At 37.7% G+C, this 16,936-nt stretch overlaps 1 protein-coding gene across 3 annotated transcripts in view; it reads right to left on the bottom strand.

The window, feature by feature from the left end:
* KAT7 (lysine acetyltransferase 7) overlaps positions 1-16,936 on the bottom strand; it is a 37,019-nt gene that overhangs the window by 18,354 nt on the left and 1,729 nt on the right. The window contains exons 2-7 of one of the 3 annotated variants that reach the window (XM_080680574.1): positions 14,922-15,176; positions 12,448-12,624; positions 10,294-10,533; positions 5,092-5,174; positions 1,981-2,070; positions 469-567 (exon numbers count right to left, since the gene is read on the bottom strand). In XM_080680574.1, the coding sequence (XP_080536700.1) occupies positions 469-567; positions 1,981-2,070; positions 5,092-5,174; positions 10,294-10,533; positions 12,448-12,624; positions 14,922-15,176 (944 nt within the window). The remainder of the gene's footprint in view (positions 1-468; positions 568-1,980; positions 2,071-5,091; positions 5,175-10,293; positions 10,534-12,447; positions 12,625-14,921; positions 15,177-16,936) is intronic. The other 2 variants (XM_080680575.1, XM_080680576.1) reach the window with 2 other exon arrangements.

Below are 16,936 nucleotides of genomic sequence, written 5' to 3'. Positions count from 1 at the left end.
GTTCTATATTTTCTATTACAAATGTACATTACTTTTAAAACTAGAAAAAATAGTTAAAATACTACAAAAAGATTTATAGATTATATCACCGAATTAATACCTTTTATTATGTAGGAATTTTATTTTTCCATTAAAGTAAGTGGACTGACTATAGCTTATCTTGAGTATTTTCCCTAAAACAGACATCTCCATTATCATGGCATTTGAAAGGGTAAATTTAACCCTTTAAAGCTAAAGTAAAGTTTACAAACAACTAGAGGACTGACTTTTTTTCATCTAAATTCTAACAGTATTTTGTTTTTGAAAGACCTCCGGTTTCCACTCATAACAGCCAGTTTTGGGGGGTTACAGTAAACTCTTAACCGCCAGAGAACAGTCCTACTTATAGAGAATACCAAACCACAAATCTGAAAAACAGAAGCTTAGAAACCAAAAGAAGTTCATGCTAATTAGTTAACTTTTTCTCACCAAATATTTCTCCTTCTGTTCTTTGCTCAGCCCAGAATTTCTTTTCTTCCTGAGTTCAGCAACCTTTTCCTTATATCGCAGCTGCCTGTCTGATGGTGCCTAATAGGAAAAAAGGAGAAAAGTGGCAAGCTAGGTAGAAAACTCATGGTGTAATTAGTTTCAAAATGAAAGTGACAACAAAATGGGGGGTGGCGCAGGAATGTCAGATGTGTTACAACCACCATGTTAAAGCATTGGCAATTTTAAAATTCCAAATCGAGTGCCCTGTCAGTTAATATGAGTTCAGGAATGTACTTATTTTGATATTAACCCAAACAGAACATAAATGAAGGATGGAAGTCTCCACCAAAGCAAAAGGAATAAAATAAAGATCATTTCAATTCAATAAGCGTTTATTGACAGCTTACTGCTTTCTAAGTACTGACATAAAAATTTAAAACTGAGTAAGAATAGAACCAAAGATAGACTACAAAGAGAAATGCAGCTACCATTTATAGAGTGCTTATCCCCCAAGCACTGAGGATAGGTACGTTAGATGTATGATTTAGCTGACTACCCTGCCAGGTAGGTATTAGTCACTCCTTTTTATTAACAAGAAAATGAAGTTTAGGGAAGTTAGCTGACCTGTCCAAGACCACACTGCTAGAGTAAAAGAATCACAGTATTCAAATCCAGATCTGTTTGGCTCCAACGCCAAACTTCTTCTCCCTCATCGCCATGCTTCCTCTGCTATCCACCTATAACCTAACCTCAAAAACAATTATCACACGATGAGCTATGTATATACAATATGTGACAAGGCCAAACAACATTCTGAGAACACTACAGTGGGAATGCATGAAGAAGAAATGCATTAATGGTAGAAGTTTTGGGGAGAATTTCTACAATAGCTGAGAGTTGTACAAGGCCTTGAAGGGTAAATACAATTTCTTCTTGGTATAGGAATATAGAGTTTGGGCAGAAAACCAGCAAGAGTAAAGACCAAAGGCATTCAGGAAGAAACAAGGAATTAAGTGTAATCAGTGGGTATGAATGTTCAGAAAAGCAGAAGGATTAGGGTAAAGCAGCATCTTGGGATTCAAGGAAAGAGAGAATTAGAAGAAAAAACAACATCAGCAACAAATGTCAAATGCTGAGGAAAAGTCACTGTTGGTCTTGGAAACATTCTAGCAGAGTAGAAGCGTTTGAAGGTAAATTACAATCGGTTAAAAAGTAGATGCAAAATGAGGAAATAGAGCAGCAGGAATAATCTTTCAAATAACCAGGATTATCTGTTGTTGTTATTATTATAAATTGCATGCTTCCTTCATTTATGATGTAGACGTGTTGGTTTCATGAAAATTTACTATTTGAAAAACAAATGTGATTCTGAGTTTGACTGAAGACCAGTTATTTAGACATAATACCATAGGAAACAAGAGGCATGGAATACCTAAAGACAGTCATGGGCAGAGGATATCCAAAACTTGGCTCTCAAACTGGGAATGGCCAGAGCTTTAACAAGGCCCATACCTGATGCCTGGTTGCATGCCTGTTGTTGTCATCTTGCCTGTGGGACAGCATCCTTTCTTCTATCTGCTTATCCCGGCTCTGTGCTCTCACCTGCAACCATCAACAACGTCAATAAATCCACCTGCTTCTACAACTATGTTTACTTAACGCAAACAATACAAGAACAAATCCCCTGAATTTATGTGGTACTTTTACTTTCAAAGGGTCTTCACATTTATTAGCACAAAATCTGTAAGATATAGATAAGGCAAGCTTCCATTCCATTATCTCAGCCATTAACTGAGAATCAGAAGTGAAACAATTACAACTAAATCATGATAAAGCTAAGAATTTAAAGTTTAATTGATGACTCTGAGTCTGGACTCTTTCCACTGTACAATGAAAAAGAAACAGTGCAAGAAACAGAATGAAGAAGTACAGAGAAAAATGTTAGCTACTGGGGTCAAGCCTATAAGGAAACTTAACTATGTAGTTATGTTATCTTAGACAAATCACCTCATCTTTCCAACAGTTTCAGTTTCATCTTCTGGTAAGTGAGGACTCACATACAACTGCCTATTCAACTTCAACTGTCAAACTCAGCATGGTCAAAACAGAAGACTGACATTCTCCCACAGATCTGCTCCACCCAAATCTCCCCTACATCAATAAAGAGGAACACTTTCTAAACAAATGATCACGTCAAAAACTTTAATGTCATTCTTGATTCTTTTTCTCTCACACCTCACACTGAATCCATCAGCAATCCTATTAGGCTGCTCCCCTCCAAAATATATCCAGAAGCCAACCAATTTTTACTATCTTCACTGATAGAACAATACTCCAGACCACCACCTACTGCCTGAACTTTGGAGCAGCCTTCCAACTAGTCTACCCTGAGTCAACTCTTGCCCCCTCCAGTCCACTCTCCACACACTAGCAAGCTGTGATTCTTGAAAAGGGTTTATGAAATTACATCACACCTTGGATAAAGCCTTCCAGGTGCTTCCCACAGCCATCAGAATACAAATATACTCCTTGTGCCAAGACCTACAGGTCCTTTTGATCTGGATCCGGCTTCCTCATTTCCCATCATGCGCCAGTCACAGTGGCCAACTTTTGGTCCCTCAAAACCCAACAGTTTGTCTCCACCTCACAACCTTTGTGCTTGCTCATCCTTCTATTTAAGATCTCTCATCCTAAATCTTGGCACAACTGCTTCTTTGTCCTCACCCATGACTCAGATCAAACGCCAACACCTCGAAAAGGTTTTCCTAAGGACCCAAGCAAAAGCAGTGCCACACCCCTTCATGACCCCCAAAGTAGTCACTTTTTGTGTCTTTAGTCTTTTCGTTTCTCATATTTATCACTTTATTAAATTCTTATTTACTTCGTAATTTATATGTTGATTTGGCCTCCCACCATGAGAATGTAAACTCCTTGAATGCAGTAGCCTTTTATCTCCTTCACAGAATCCTTAGATACCAACAACAGTGTTTGGCACATGCAGTCACAGAAATCTAGGACTGAATAAAAATGGTCATATCACTGAGAGCAATCATTTACCAGGAATCTTAAGAGTAATCATGTACATGCAAGTATTTGAAAAACATTAGAGCTTTTAATAAGTGTGAGGAATTAGTCTTATCTTTCCATTTGGGATTCTAAATATAATAAAAATTTGTGTATCTTTCAGAAATTCTCCTGATCCTCCAAGCACATGTTCCAGTGGTAAAGATGGGTTATGCTGGGCCTGATTCCCCTTGAAAGAGGAAAAATTCAAGTAATGCTTTCCTTTCTTCAGAATTTTATTTCACAACTGAAATTTTTATTTTTAAAAAAATAAATTGCTAAGGTAACATGCTCATATTGCTACAGGCCAACTATCTTAAGTTATAGCTTAGGAAGACTTTTATGTAAAACCACTGACAGTATCAGATCGTTCTGTTTAGAAACAAGAGGTAGAGACAAGTCTCAAAAAACAGAGATCACAGCTATTTTCAGAGAAAGAAGCACATGCTGCCTTGTCAGCTTTGATATAGATGTTGGTAGAACTGCTCCTGTTTTGACCTGGTCTCAGACTAATGGGAAGATAACGGGAAGACCTACCACTTACTCTTACATAGAGCAGAAGAAACTGCCTTGGCTATACAAGAGAATTGGAATGAAAAAAACAAGTGTCCTCAACCTTAAAATCCATGTAAGCATTGGCAGTATACTACGTTGCTGAAAAAATGAACACATAAAGAAACTTTCCATCCTGTGGTCAACTTGTAAATGAGAGAAAAAAATTCCTGAATCAGGGAGAAGTAATGTTAGCTGGGGAATCTAATTTTCTCAGGATGAAACTGCCTCAGACAGGAATAAACCTGTGATCCTGAACTTATTAACAAAATAACAACCACAAATCAATACTCTGGTTTAACCAGCTTGGATAACCTGTCCAAATAGTATCCAAGCAAACCATTTAATTAACAATATTCTCAACTCTTGCTTCCCATAGTTAGTTTCCTGGTTCCATCCTTGGTAGCAGCAACCCACACAGAAACATATAAAATAGGATCTTGTTCTAATTCTAAATTCATTATGCTAAAATCCCAAAGGTTATTTAAGACTACATTTTTCAAGAATTTAAAACAAGAATTAGCCAAGAGTAGATGTGATTGAGAGTAACAAAAAGGAAGACTATTCCACAGAAATAGAAAAAAATTATGAAAACCTTTTTAAAAGCAAAATGTCTTCATAGATTTACAAGATGAAAACCTAATGCATAAATATTGAGACCATATATTTATGCAAATCAGTACTGAATGAAAAAGGTCCCTAGCAGTCTTTGTAACTTTCAATGAAAAATAATGTATTAGAGGGTGATGTTCCAAATATTCCATAGATAATCTTCTTGTTAATTTCTTTCAAAGCATTCATTACATACTATAATTAATTCTTTTATCTGTCTGTTTAATTAACTATTGTTTTTAAAAACACAGTTGTTTTATATGGTATTTCCTCCACTAGAATTTAAGAGGGAGGACCTTGCCCACTGTCCACACTGGATCTCCACTATTTAGCAAAGTGCCTGGCAAACGGTAAGCACTTGATAAGTACACGTTGAGTAAATGAGAACATAATTACCTTGCACTCATCAGCTGAGAGGTTGTGATAGAGCGGGCATCCTGAGATGGAGAAATGTCTCTCATGTTTTCCTGTAAGATGTCCTGTTAAAGGAGGGGAAAACTTAATGTCAGGATAGAATATTTAAGCTTAGAAAGTGCTGTTTTTCTCCATAACAAACCTGGTTTTTTTGCTGTATAATTTTTATCAAATATATGTCTGGTCAAACAGATTGAATCAGACAGACTGAATTCAAAAAAGGTAAGTGCTCCTAAGGACCGTGAGTTGCACCCACAATAAATTCTTTCCTTCCACAGGTTGAATGTGGCAATATTTGAAGATACTTGTGTATGTTCAATATAAATTGTAATTCCTTCTCTTCTGATTATGTATTTCTCAAATTCCAAAATGTCATAAAGCCATACACTTATAATAAAGGCACAAAATCACAAGCAGGAATATTCTCTTTCGGCAGAATTTAATTTTCCTCTGCTAAACTGACCAAGTCATAAGGTAACAAGTGTACTTCATATTATGCAATTTTATCCTACCTGAGGAACTTCTTTCAATAATCAACAGAAACATAAAAATGAAGAAGGAAATGGCCTTTTCTATCATATAAGTAAATATATTTGATAGTTTTGGACAAAATTAAATATATTCCTTATTTGGGTGGTGGGGCTGGTTTCATTTAAAGATTTAGGCTTCTTCCATAATCAAACTTTTAAACAGGCAGTTTGCACAAGGCCCTCTTATGAGGAGAAAATGTTAGGAATAACAATACAAAAAGGCTCATTTTACCTAAAGGGGCATCTCCTCATTTTTCTATTTTTCATGTGGTGAAAACAAACAGGGAATTGAAAATTATTTCCTTTTTAAACATCTCCTCAACCACAAGGTTTATAAAACACCTAAGATTGAGAGGGATGGTGAGATAATTCAAGTGGCATAAAAAGATAAATTGGCTAAGTTAAATCACTAGTCTACAGATATCTTTACCTTTCTTTCATGAAAAAAAAAAAAGACATTTAATTTTGAGTAAATGAGACACTGGGATTTATTTAAAAAATTATACTTCTTGGGGGAAAAAGAAATAAAAAAATTATACCTCATAATTTATAGAATAAGCTTTAAAGTTCTCAGGGAGATGGGAATATATGATATACAGACTGCCTTTTCTCTGGAACTGTAAAATACTAGTGGCCCGGTGCATGGATTCGTGCACATTGAAAGGAATGTAATTAGAAGAAATATTTTAATATTGCTATTCGCCCTTTCTCTATAATAGAAGTGTCAACCAAATTCACGATAGACAATGACAGATCGAAAATGACAGATCAAAACACATGCGTGTGACTGGCACCAGCGAGAGCTTTATGTGTATCGCACATGTGCGAGTCAACATTTATTTTTAAATTGCCAGTGCGCATCATATGTACTGGTTTATCAGACGGTGGGTCGGATGGTCACTTAGCCTTTTATATATATAGATAATTTTTAGAAATCCATACATTTTATCTTGGGCACAAAAACTACCCCCAGTGGTCAAACACGGCATATAAAATGTAAAGTATCACTGCTACTGCAAGCCTTTTTAGATATTATGCATTTATAACTTCTGAGTAAATTATTCATGTTTTACTTTATATGTAAACTAAAACTAATTTAATATGTCTATATTAAAAATTTTAAAATGACAGCAACTGATCTATTGACCTAGCAATTCCATTGCTATGAATTATCCAACAGATTTTCTAAAGACACCAAATACACACATACAAGGCTATCCATTCTAGTACTAATCAAAATAGGTAAAAATGAGAAATAATCTAAATGTCAATCAACATAGGACAATTTAAATAACTTATGAACTATCAATACAATGGAATGCTCTGTACCCTCTAAGTGCTAATAATGTAAAATACCCAAGATGTCAAACCAACCATTGTATATTTTCCTTTTTATGAATACCAACACAAAAGAAATATGTGTACATATACGTGTGCTTATACTATATATGTATAGAAACTAACTAGAAGAACTCATAAAAATTACCAACAGTAGCTTTATATCTGGAGCATATGAAGGAAGAATTTTTACTTATGTACTTCAAGCCTTCTTACAGGGTTTTAACTTTTCACAGGCACATAATACTTTCATACCAAAAAATTTTTTTAAGTTAATGCCATTGCTTTGCCTCTGATAAAGAGTAGAATAGGATCAAGAATAATTTTGGAAGCTCAGGTTCATACATTTCAAACTCTGCCAGTAAAATAAAACCAAAAGTCAAAGTAAACTTCCCTCTGACCCAGCAAATTTATATTTACTCTCTGGTCTACCTCATTAAGGGGGCTAAGTCCTGGGCATAACTAACACACAATTAGACCCCTACTCTGAAGTCATCTGCTCTTCTCCATTCTGGTCACTCTGCCCCAGGCATAATGGCCCTGAAGTGCAACTCAAATTGCTTAAGCATTCTCCTGCCCCAGACCTGATGCACTGCTGTTCCCTCTAAGCTTATCATTTATTCCCTTGATACTTATATGGCTCTTCCTCACTTTTTTCAGGTTTCTCCTCAAATGTCAAGGTATCAAAAGAGTGGCTTTCCCTAATCTACGGTGTGTGCATATGCACAAACAATATTCTACCCTCTTTGCATGCCATACTTATTTTCCTCCATAGCATGTTTCTCTAGTTGATGAATATATATAGCTATCTGGTTTGCCTTTCCCAGTTAGCTACCTCCAAGAGGATTGGGATTTAGACATAGTCACAACTGTATCACCAGAACTTTATTTATTTTTAAATATGTTTGTATTGATTTCAGCTAGGTAGGGAAAGGGGGAGAGAGAGAGAAAGAAAGAGAGAGAGAGAGAGAGAGAGAGAGAGAGAGAGAGAGAGAGAGATAAACATCAATGATGAGAGAATCACTGATAGGCTACCTTCTGCACGCCCCCTATCGGGGATTGAGACCACAACCCAGGCATGTGCCTTGACCCAGAATTGAACTCTGACCCCAATTCATGGTCAACCACTGAGCCACACCCGCCAGACATCACCAGAACTTTAAAAAGTATCTGACACATGGCAAATATTCAATAATATTTGTCAATATTGAATGACTTGTTAAACATCCTACCTAATAAAGAGGGAATATGCAAATTGACCATCACAATGTCACAAAAGATGGCGGCACCCACAGTGGAGGTGGGGTTTCCGTAACACAAGATGGCTGCACCCACAGTGGAGGCTGAGTTCCCGTAACGAGCCTCAATGAGCAATTAACAGGAACCTGAGGCTGTATGGTGCTGGGCTGGGGCAGGGGACTTGAGGCTGCACCCCCCCGCCCAGTGGGGCTTGACGAGGGTGGGGCTGGCTGGGTCTGGATCTCGCCCAATGTGGGTGGGGCTGGCTGGGTCTAGGTCTCGAGCGATTCTGAGGCACCGCGGGTGGGCAGGGACTAGACCAGGGGTGGGCAAAATTTTGACTCGAGGGCCACAATGGGTTCTTAAACTGGACCGGAGGGCCGGAACAAAAGCATGGATGGAGTGTTTGTGTGAACTAATATAAATTCAAAGAAAAGGAGCGGAGGGGAGAGCAAGAGAACCCTCCGCTCTTTCGGCTCTGCGGGCCGGATAGAACAGCCGAACAGGCCGGATCCGGCCCGCGGGCTGTAGTTTGCCCACGGCTGGACTAGACTCTGGGTCCCACAGCACACCCCAGACTCAGGAGGAAGATTTTCATATGCATTTTACTAATTTTCTTTCATCTGACACTTCTATTATAGAGAAAGGGCAATATTTCCTCTAATTAATCCCCTTTTAATGTGCACGAATTTCGTGCACCAGGCCACTAGTCTATATATATAGAAGGCTAAGTGACCGACCATCTGTGCACTGGCAATTGAAAAATAAATGTTGACTCGCACATGCATGATACATATAAAGCTCTCGCTGATGCCAATTGCCCACAAATGGCCGGTACATATGACACACTCTGGCAATTTAAAAATAAACATTGACTCGCACATGCTAGATACATATAAAGCTCTCTTCTAATTAATTTCCTTTCAATGTGCACGAATCCATGCACCGGGCCACTACTAGTATATATAAAATAAAAGTACTATTTAGGGATGCATGGATAGTGACTAGCAGATTCCCTTACCCTCTTAAAGTACATTAGCTATCTCTTGCTTGTACTGTGGGGTTTATATGGTGACACCTATTCTGTTTTTCATTATTTATCCCAAGGAAATAGATTTAGGCCTGAAACAATTATTTTGAATGATAACTATTACAGCATTCAGAGGAACTTTTGCTCTATTTTATGCATTTTTATGGTTAAATTTTTTTTTTGAGAAACTGCTGCTAAGACCAGGAAAATATCCAAATAAATATAATACTAGGAAAAATGCACTGGTAGCCTGCATAGCAGCAACTGACTCTGTTCTACCTTTTTTTCTGAACCTGGTAGCCACATTCATAGACTAAATCTGACTAATGAAAGGCCCCTTATCTCCCAATCAGCACCTTCCAATTCTAGACAAAAGCTTAAGTCTAACATTTGCACCTAAGCTCACCTAGAGAGTACAAATAAGGTTTAAGCCATGACAAGAATCCCTCAGTAAGGATTCAAAGTCTGTCACAAGAAAACAATAAAATATTCATTTATATGAGAAGAAATATTTATCTAGTTTATATTTACTAAATACACAAAGCCACAGAACCAAAAACCACTGAAGTCACAAAAGTCCAGAGTTTCATCTGTAGTCTTTTAGTTTAATTGCCTCTTAATAAGTAATCTGTTTTCCTCATTTAACAGCTATGACCTTATCACCACTATTCTGCACTAGCTTATACTCTATTAATCCTCATTAAGCTTATACCATGTACCATACAATGAGATATTGGAAAATAACTGGTCTTCTGTTTCATTTTTGCTAGAAAAAGGAGAGACTTTTTCAATGGGAAAAGCTCTCAATTTAAACTGAATAGTGCATCACAGTTAATTTCCAGATCTATTATTATGGACAATAGGCCACGAAGCAGAAATGCTTTTATTCAAGTGGGCAATTGATTCATTGTTACTCTAAGCAAGTGGTCACTGAAGAGCCTAAGAAGCTAGATCACAACGGAACACTAAACATTTCTGGGTGATTCTAATTCTGGAGGGAGAGAGAACCACAGAACACAGGGTGTCATAAAGTTGGGGCACACTTACCTAGAGAGTTACAGCCTGGTGTAGGACACTTCATATTAAAATTATAGCTTTCATGGAAGCGACGGCGCTTGGGGCGATGAGAGAGATCGCTGCCTGAGTCTTTCAGGGACATGTCCTTGGCAATGCTCTCATCATGAGACACGTTGGGGCTGGAGATATCTATGTCAGACTCAGAAGAAGGTGCGTTTCCAGTTGGAGTTCGAGGTGGAGACTCATCATGATCAGCTGTATTTTTAGTTTCTAAAATAAAAGCAATTGGTAGAACTTGTGGAAAGGTTCATTTAGTTAGAGGTTTACTATTCAGAAGAGTTTATGGTCTTCCCAGATCTTCTATGATTTGACCAGTAACTTTTAGCTGTTTATCTGCTACAAAAGCTAAATGAAAAACAAACAAACAAAAAATGAACATTGTTCCTTTTGTGCAACTTTAAATTCTGACTAAATTTTAAATTTGGGGTTTCCCTAATACATTTTACTTACCTGTGTTTCTCCTAAGCCCTCAATCATGGCTAATCAAAACTGGATGGAAAAAAATTCTTTTAAAAACATTACCATCCCACTCTATTTCTAGGAGATACACAGGATGGAAGACAAATGAAAATGTTTTGTCTTTCTGGATGACACTGAACAGACTTGGTGTGAAAGTGTGAATAGACTTGACTCTTGGGTTAGCTGTTGGTAATCTAACAATTCCAATTCCAAACTCTAAATTAGGAGTTGCAGCCCTGGCCAATATGGCTCAGTTGGTTGGTACGTCGTCCAGTGCACTGAAAGGTCACAGGTTCAATTCCTGATCAGGGCACATGTCTGTGTTGCGGGTTCAGTCCCTGTATGGGCAGGAGGAAACTGATTGATGTGTCTCTCTCCCATCCTCCCTCTCCAAAATCAATAAAGTAAAAAAAGAAAAATGTTAAATCAAGGCTTGCAAACCAAATGCCTAAAGGGGCTGAGCAAGGCCAAACAGAAAGATGACTGTCCCTCTCAAGGGACAACTACCATTCAGCTCTAGCCAATTATTACTGTGAGTGAGTGGCCACCTAGTGTTCCATAGATTCAGCTACTCTGGACCGCAAGAATGTTCTAGTACCAAACTGTCCTCAGCAAGATATAAGAAAGGAATCAGGCAAACAGCATTGACGTAGCTTTCCAATTTGTAAAAGAAACTAGTAACTCAGGTTTTCAGATACATTTCTGTATTTTCAAATACTGGCAACAAATTTTTTTAAAATGTAAATACTGTGCAAGCAAATCAACTGGCAGACTAGAAGCTTACCAGTCTAAAACCTCTGCTCAAAGATCTCTGATTTGGGCTGGTGAATCACAATCTCAATAGCTTACCATTCCCATTACTAAAGGGCACCCCTTCTCAAAAACTCAGAGATAACTGGACTGATAAGCATGGCTGTAAGAAGATCTGGTCCATAAACATGGATGGACCTAGAGGGTATTATGCTAAGTGAAGTAAGTCAGAGAAAAACAAATACCATATGATTTCACTTATATGTGGATTCTAAAGAACAAAATAAATGAACAAGCAAAACAGAAACAGACTCATAGATACAGAGAACAAACTGAAGGTTACCAGATGGGAGGGGGTTTAGAGATGGGGTGAAAAAAGTAATGGGATTAAAAAGTACTAATTGGTAGTTGCGAAACAGTCATAGGGATGTAAAATACAACATAGGGGATATAGCCAATGACATTTTAATAACTATGTATGGTGCCAGGTGGGTACCAGAATTATCAGGAGGATCACTTTATAAATTATGTAATTGTCTAACTATTATACTGTACACCTGAAACTAACATAATACTGAATGTCAACTATAATTGAAATATAAAATTAAAAAAATTAATTTTTTAAAAAAGAAAAGAAAATCTGGTCCAAGCCTTCTTCTCCTGAGTAAGAGGTACCCAGACCCTTTTGCCTATTGCAGGTCCAATTTCATAGATCCGGCTACTCCGGACTGAAAGAATATTCTAGTACCAAACTGTCCTCAGCAAGATATAAGAAAGGAATCAGGCAAACAGCATTGACGTAGCTGAAATTTTGTGAGTATTAGGCATCTATCTGCAGTGGCTCCAAGCCTTCCTTATGAAGAAATTGACCACACCCTCTCTGGAATGGGTCCAAATCATGCCATACCCACTCACCTCTATCTGAAAAGTCAACCACTTGCTCAGTTTCTGAGCCAGATGAACGAGTCTGCCGAAGTGGGTATTTTTTCGGAGTCACTGGGGTAGGCTGCTGCTGACTACGGGTCACTCTCCTGGTAGAATAAACAGGCTCCTCAGCGCCAAAAGACTGCAAATTTCGAACAGGGCTGGAATCTGAAAAGATAATGTAATACTTAAAGAAAAAACAAGGAAGTCTATTTCCCATCCATATGATTCATTAGTATGTAGGCCCTCCTCTTCCTATTTCACAAAATCCAACTAATCTTTAAAATATCTATTTTATTAAATAAAACATAAGCAAAAGAGCCTCAATCAGGCATAGAGATGAAATATTGTGTAGAATTAATAGTTTAGGTAGTGGTCGGCAAACTTATTAGTCAACAGAGCCAATATCAACAGTACAACGATTGAAATTTCTTTTGAGAGCCAAATTTTTTAAACTTAAACTTCTTCTAACGCCACTTCTTCAAAATAGACTCGCCCAGGCCGTGGTATTTTGTGGAAGAGCCACACTCAAGGGGCCAAAGAGCCGCATGTGGCTCGTGAGCCGCAGTTTGCCGACCACTGATCTAGTGCTTTATAAATAATAGTTGCATCCTCTCTTTCTTTCCTTACTCTAACCTACCGTAACAGATATTCTATTACTAAAGGTATAACAACATACAAATATTTCCTTTCCTTAGGGGTCTCTTTTTTTCTTCCTAATTACCCTTTCTGAAACCCTGAAGAGAAATAATAGATTCATAAAGGGTAATGCGATAATACAGCTTTTAAAATTGTTTTGGATGGCAAAATCTATTCTGAAGCACCTAACAGTCTTCCTACGTTTCCAAACTGATGACACTTAAAAAATGAAAGAAATTCAAACCTGAAATTAAAGCATATTTTAAACGAGAAAATTGAAATTCTCAAACTTCTGTGTAAATTAGCACACAATTAGGTTATCAGTTTGCACACCGCCAGGGGGCTGCATTTACAATGCAGTCTACATTTTGCTTTAGAGGGGGCCGCCTTCCATAGACTACATTGTGAATGGCATTCCCAGAACTCTGTGGTCATGAAGTATAACCACCAGAAAGAGACCCAGAGCTCATGTATTTCTGAGCTGTTGTGAATACTTAAAACTTTTAGGTATCCAGGGCATGGCCAATTAATACTTTCTAAGAACATTATGCCATTTGCTTTAAATATACTTTTCCTTCTGCCTATAATAACACTTTCCCATCTTTCAGCTTGTAAATTCCAACTAGATCCTTTAAAATTTCCATCTGAGAGTCCTGCCATCATCTGTCTGCTCCATTTCTTGGCTCCCATAGTAATCCACGCAAACCTCTCAGAGTCCTTACCACAATGCATTACAATGATCACTTTACATATCTATATCTTGCACTAAACTGAGCAGTCCTTGAGGGCAGAAACTGATTCTTCTATCATGGCATTCCAGTTCATAGGATAGTACCTGAATTATAGTAGCCATTTATCAATATTCCCATTGTGCTAGAAATAAAACTTAAAAATTGAGAAATCAAGAGACAACAGCTATAATTCAGCTGAAATTTTAAATTAAAAAATAAAGTTAGGAACAGTTAAGAGACTATTCCCACTTTCTTGCTTGAAAAACTGATGTTTTTCTCTCATGCTCACACAGCGGTAACCAAATCAGCACTATTTAAGTGCTCAAAGTATATTACATTTCCCCCCTTAATATAGTATCACTTACTGATCATCAGCTTTCTGTATTAATTGCAACCTTCTTTCCTCCCCAGAGAATACCAGAGCAGAGCCAAGAGGGGTCAGGGGTACCTTCCAAATCTAAGCAGCCCAGGTGGCTAATTGCACTGGAGAAACTTTTAACACAGAGATTCTCTATTCTCTATACCAAAACAAAATTTTGGGTATTTACAACTGATTATTGACTCAACTATCTATATCTATTAATTGTGTATCCAACTATATTATGGAATTAAACATGGTTTTAGAAGTACTGAGCCCCCGCCAATTGTCAAGAGACTACTTTAAGTCCCTAAGTCATTCTAACAGAAAGTGACATGATAACATTCCCATTTTACTGACAGGAAAACTGTAATCTTAAAAGGTTAAATGACTCAAGACATTCATGTGCTACACATCCATTATACCAGACATAGTTCGTTTGGATCTAAAAGTTAGACAGCACCCCCAACAGAACCAAACCATTTTGGTACTTTTTTGTTAATTTTCTTTTTATTGTTGATATTATTACAGATGTCTCCCATTTCCCCCTTTGCCCACCTCCACCCAGGCCCCCAACAGAACCATTTTTAAAGACCTGATACTTCTGTTGTCATTTGCTCTGTATTTCCCCAGATTCCGTCATCTATATCAAGCCACAGGACAGTTTCCACATTAACACAATGTGAAGACCAGTCAGCAGGTTGTGAGACGTGGTCAGGGAGAAGGAAGCCTTTTACCTTGGGAACTCTGGCTCAGCCGGGCTGAGGAGCGGGTGACTCGGGCAGATCTCCGAGATGTGCCATCGCTCTCTGAACTGTCTGTGTGCTCGAGATCTGTAGAAAAATCGGAATCTTCGGTTCCATCTGAACTACTGCCTGCATTCCTCTGTAACACCATAGATCCAGACATTAGCACAGAAGCATTTACTCTGTGGGTTTGTATTAACACTGGAAATAAAACGAACCGTGATGCTGAAAACACGAAGTTCAAACCTAAGAAAGAATTCAACAGTCAACCTCCCTTTATTTAGAACATTTAAATAAACAACCTACAAATAATGTATCCTTATTAAATAAATGAAGAGAATTAATTTTTCCTGTATTAGGATTAATTCTAAAACAAGTCCATTTGGAGGTCCGTATCATAAACTGGAAATAAAAGTATCCAACTCAAAATGGTCTGGCTGACATAATAGCCATGCATTTACATATAAAGTCCAAGGCAGTGAGAAAAATGTTAGTGCTTGAGTCCATTTAACTTTAGGGAGTTTTTGTTCAAAGTCTCCATGAATAGCTAACACTTTTTTAAAAGCCATACACTAATTCAAAATATCGTGGTCAACTCTGATCCTAAGAGAATTTAAGCAGAAAAAGAGTAAAATTCTTCTTTCTTATATTATCTACCTTTGAAGCTTCTCCACATGAATATCAAAAGGGCATAAAAAGGGGGGCAGCTTGTACAAGAAGACTTATAGGCATTCAGAAACAGAGTTTTTATTCTCTTTTCAATTAATAATTATTTGTCAATTATTAGCCTCCAAAGGCATAATTAGCCATAAGGATAACTTTTATCAGTTGGGCATTAACACTATACATTTTTCACTAAACTAGAAAGGGAAGAGCATTTGCTAAAGAAACAAAAACAATACAAAGCTTCACACTCCAAGTCCCCTATTTTTTATTCAAAACCCTTAGGGCCACTTGTGTTTAGAATTCCTAATTTTTTAGATAAACAGACACATTATAATATGTAAAGAATCACACTAAAGAAGGCATGCAAAAACTGCAGGTAACCTCAGAACAGTTTAGGGCAGGTTTTGCCACCAAATAAGTAACAAAGAACAAACTTACATGTTTAAGAGCTCTTTGTATTTGGGGAGACTGTGGACCTATTCCAAGGCACCAATACTATTCCTGCATTTGGTGAGCTTTAACATAAATACCTACCAATGTAGGTCATTTTAGGAGACATTAAAAAAAATGCAAATATTTTATTTGAAAGTTTCTGTGAAGAGAAAAATTTCTGCAGAAATGAGCAAGATACCACCCAGCTTTCCAAATAGTTCAAGGGTAATCTGCCCAGAAATGAGCAGACGCCCCAGAATCACAGTAAATCAATAAGATGGGAGGGGAGGGGGGGATCAAAGGCCATCTAGTCCAGTTACCCAGATGTTAGAATCACTGATCATCTCTGATCATCCTTTCCTGGCTTGACCTCTTCTCTCTGGCTTTCCCTGATCTACTCCCATCCTACTCCAGGGCAGAATTACTTGCTCCCACACTTGCCTTCCATAACTTTGTATATATACTTCTAAGTAGAGAATTTACTAGATTCCTCTACAGTTTTTATATGCCTGTTTCCCTGCCCCGCCCCATCAGATTTTTAAAGCCAAGTGATTGTTTAATTTTTGAATCCCCAGCAACCAGTACATAGCGAGTAGTCAATAAAAATTTGTTGAATTATGCCCTGCGGTGTGGCTCAGTGGTTGAGTGCCGACCTATGAATCAGGAGGTCAAGGCTGGATTCCAGGTGGGGTTTAGGGCTGGATCCCCAGTAGGGTTTGGGGCTGGATCCCCAGCAGGAGGCAGCTAATCAATGATTCTCTCATCATTGATGTTCCTCTCTCTTTCCCTTCCTCTCTGAAATCAATAAAAATACTTTTTTAAAAAACCGTTGAATTAGATTTGTTCTGTAATGCTGGCACAGCCATTGCCTAATTGAGTCGCTTGGGGCAGCTGTAAAAAGAAAGGAT

Source organism: Plecotus auritus, assembly GCF_963455305.1.
Source record: "Plecotus auritus genome assembly, chromosome: 7".
Taxonomy (NCBI): Eukaryota; Metazoa; Chordata; class Mammalia; order Chiroptera; family Vespertilionidae; genus Plecotus; species Plecotus auritus.
The sequence above is the reverse complement of the archived record's forward strand: the minus strand, read 5'-3'. Positions and strand labels throughout refer to the sequence as shown.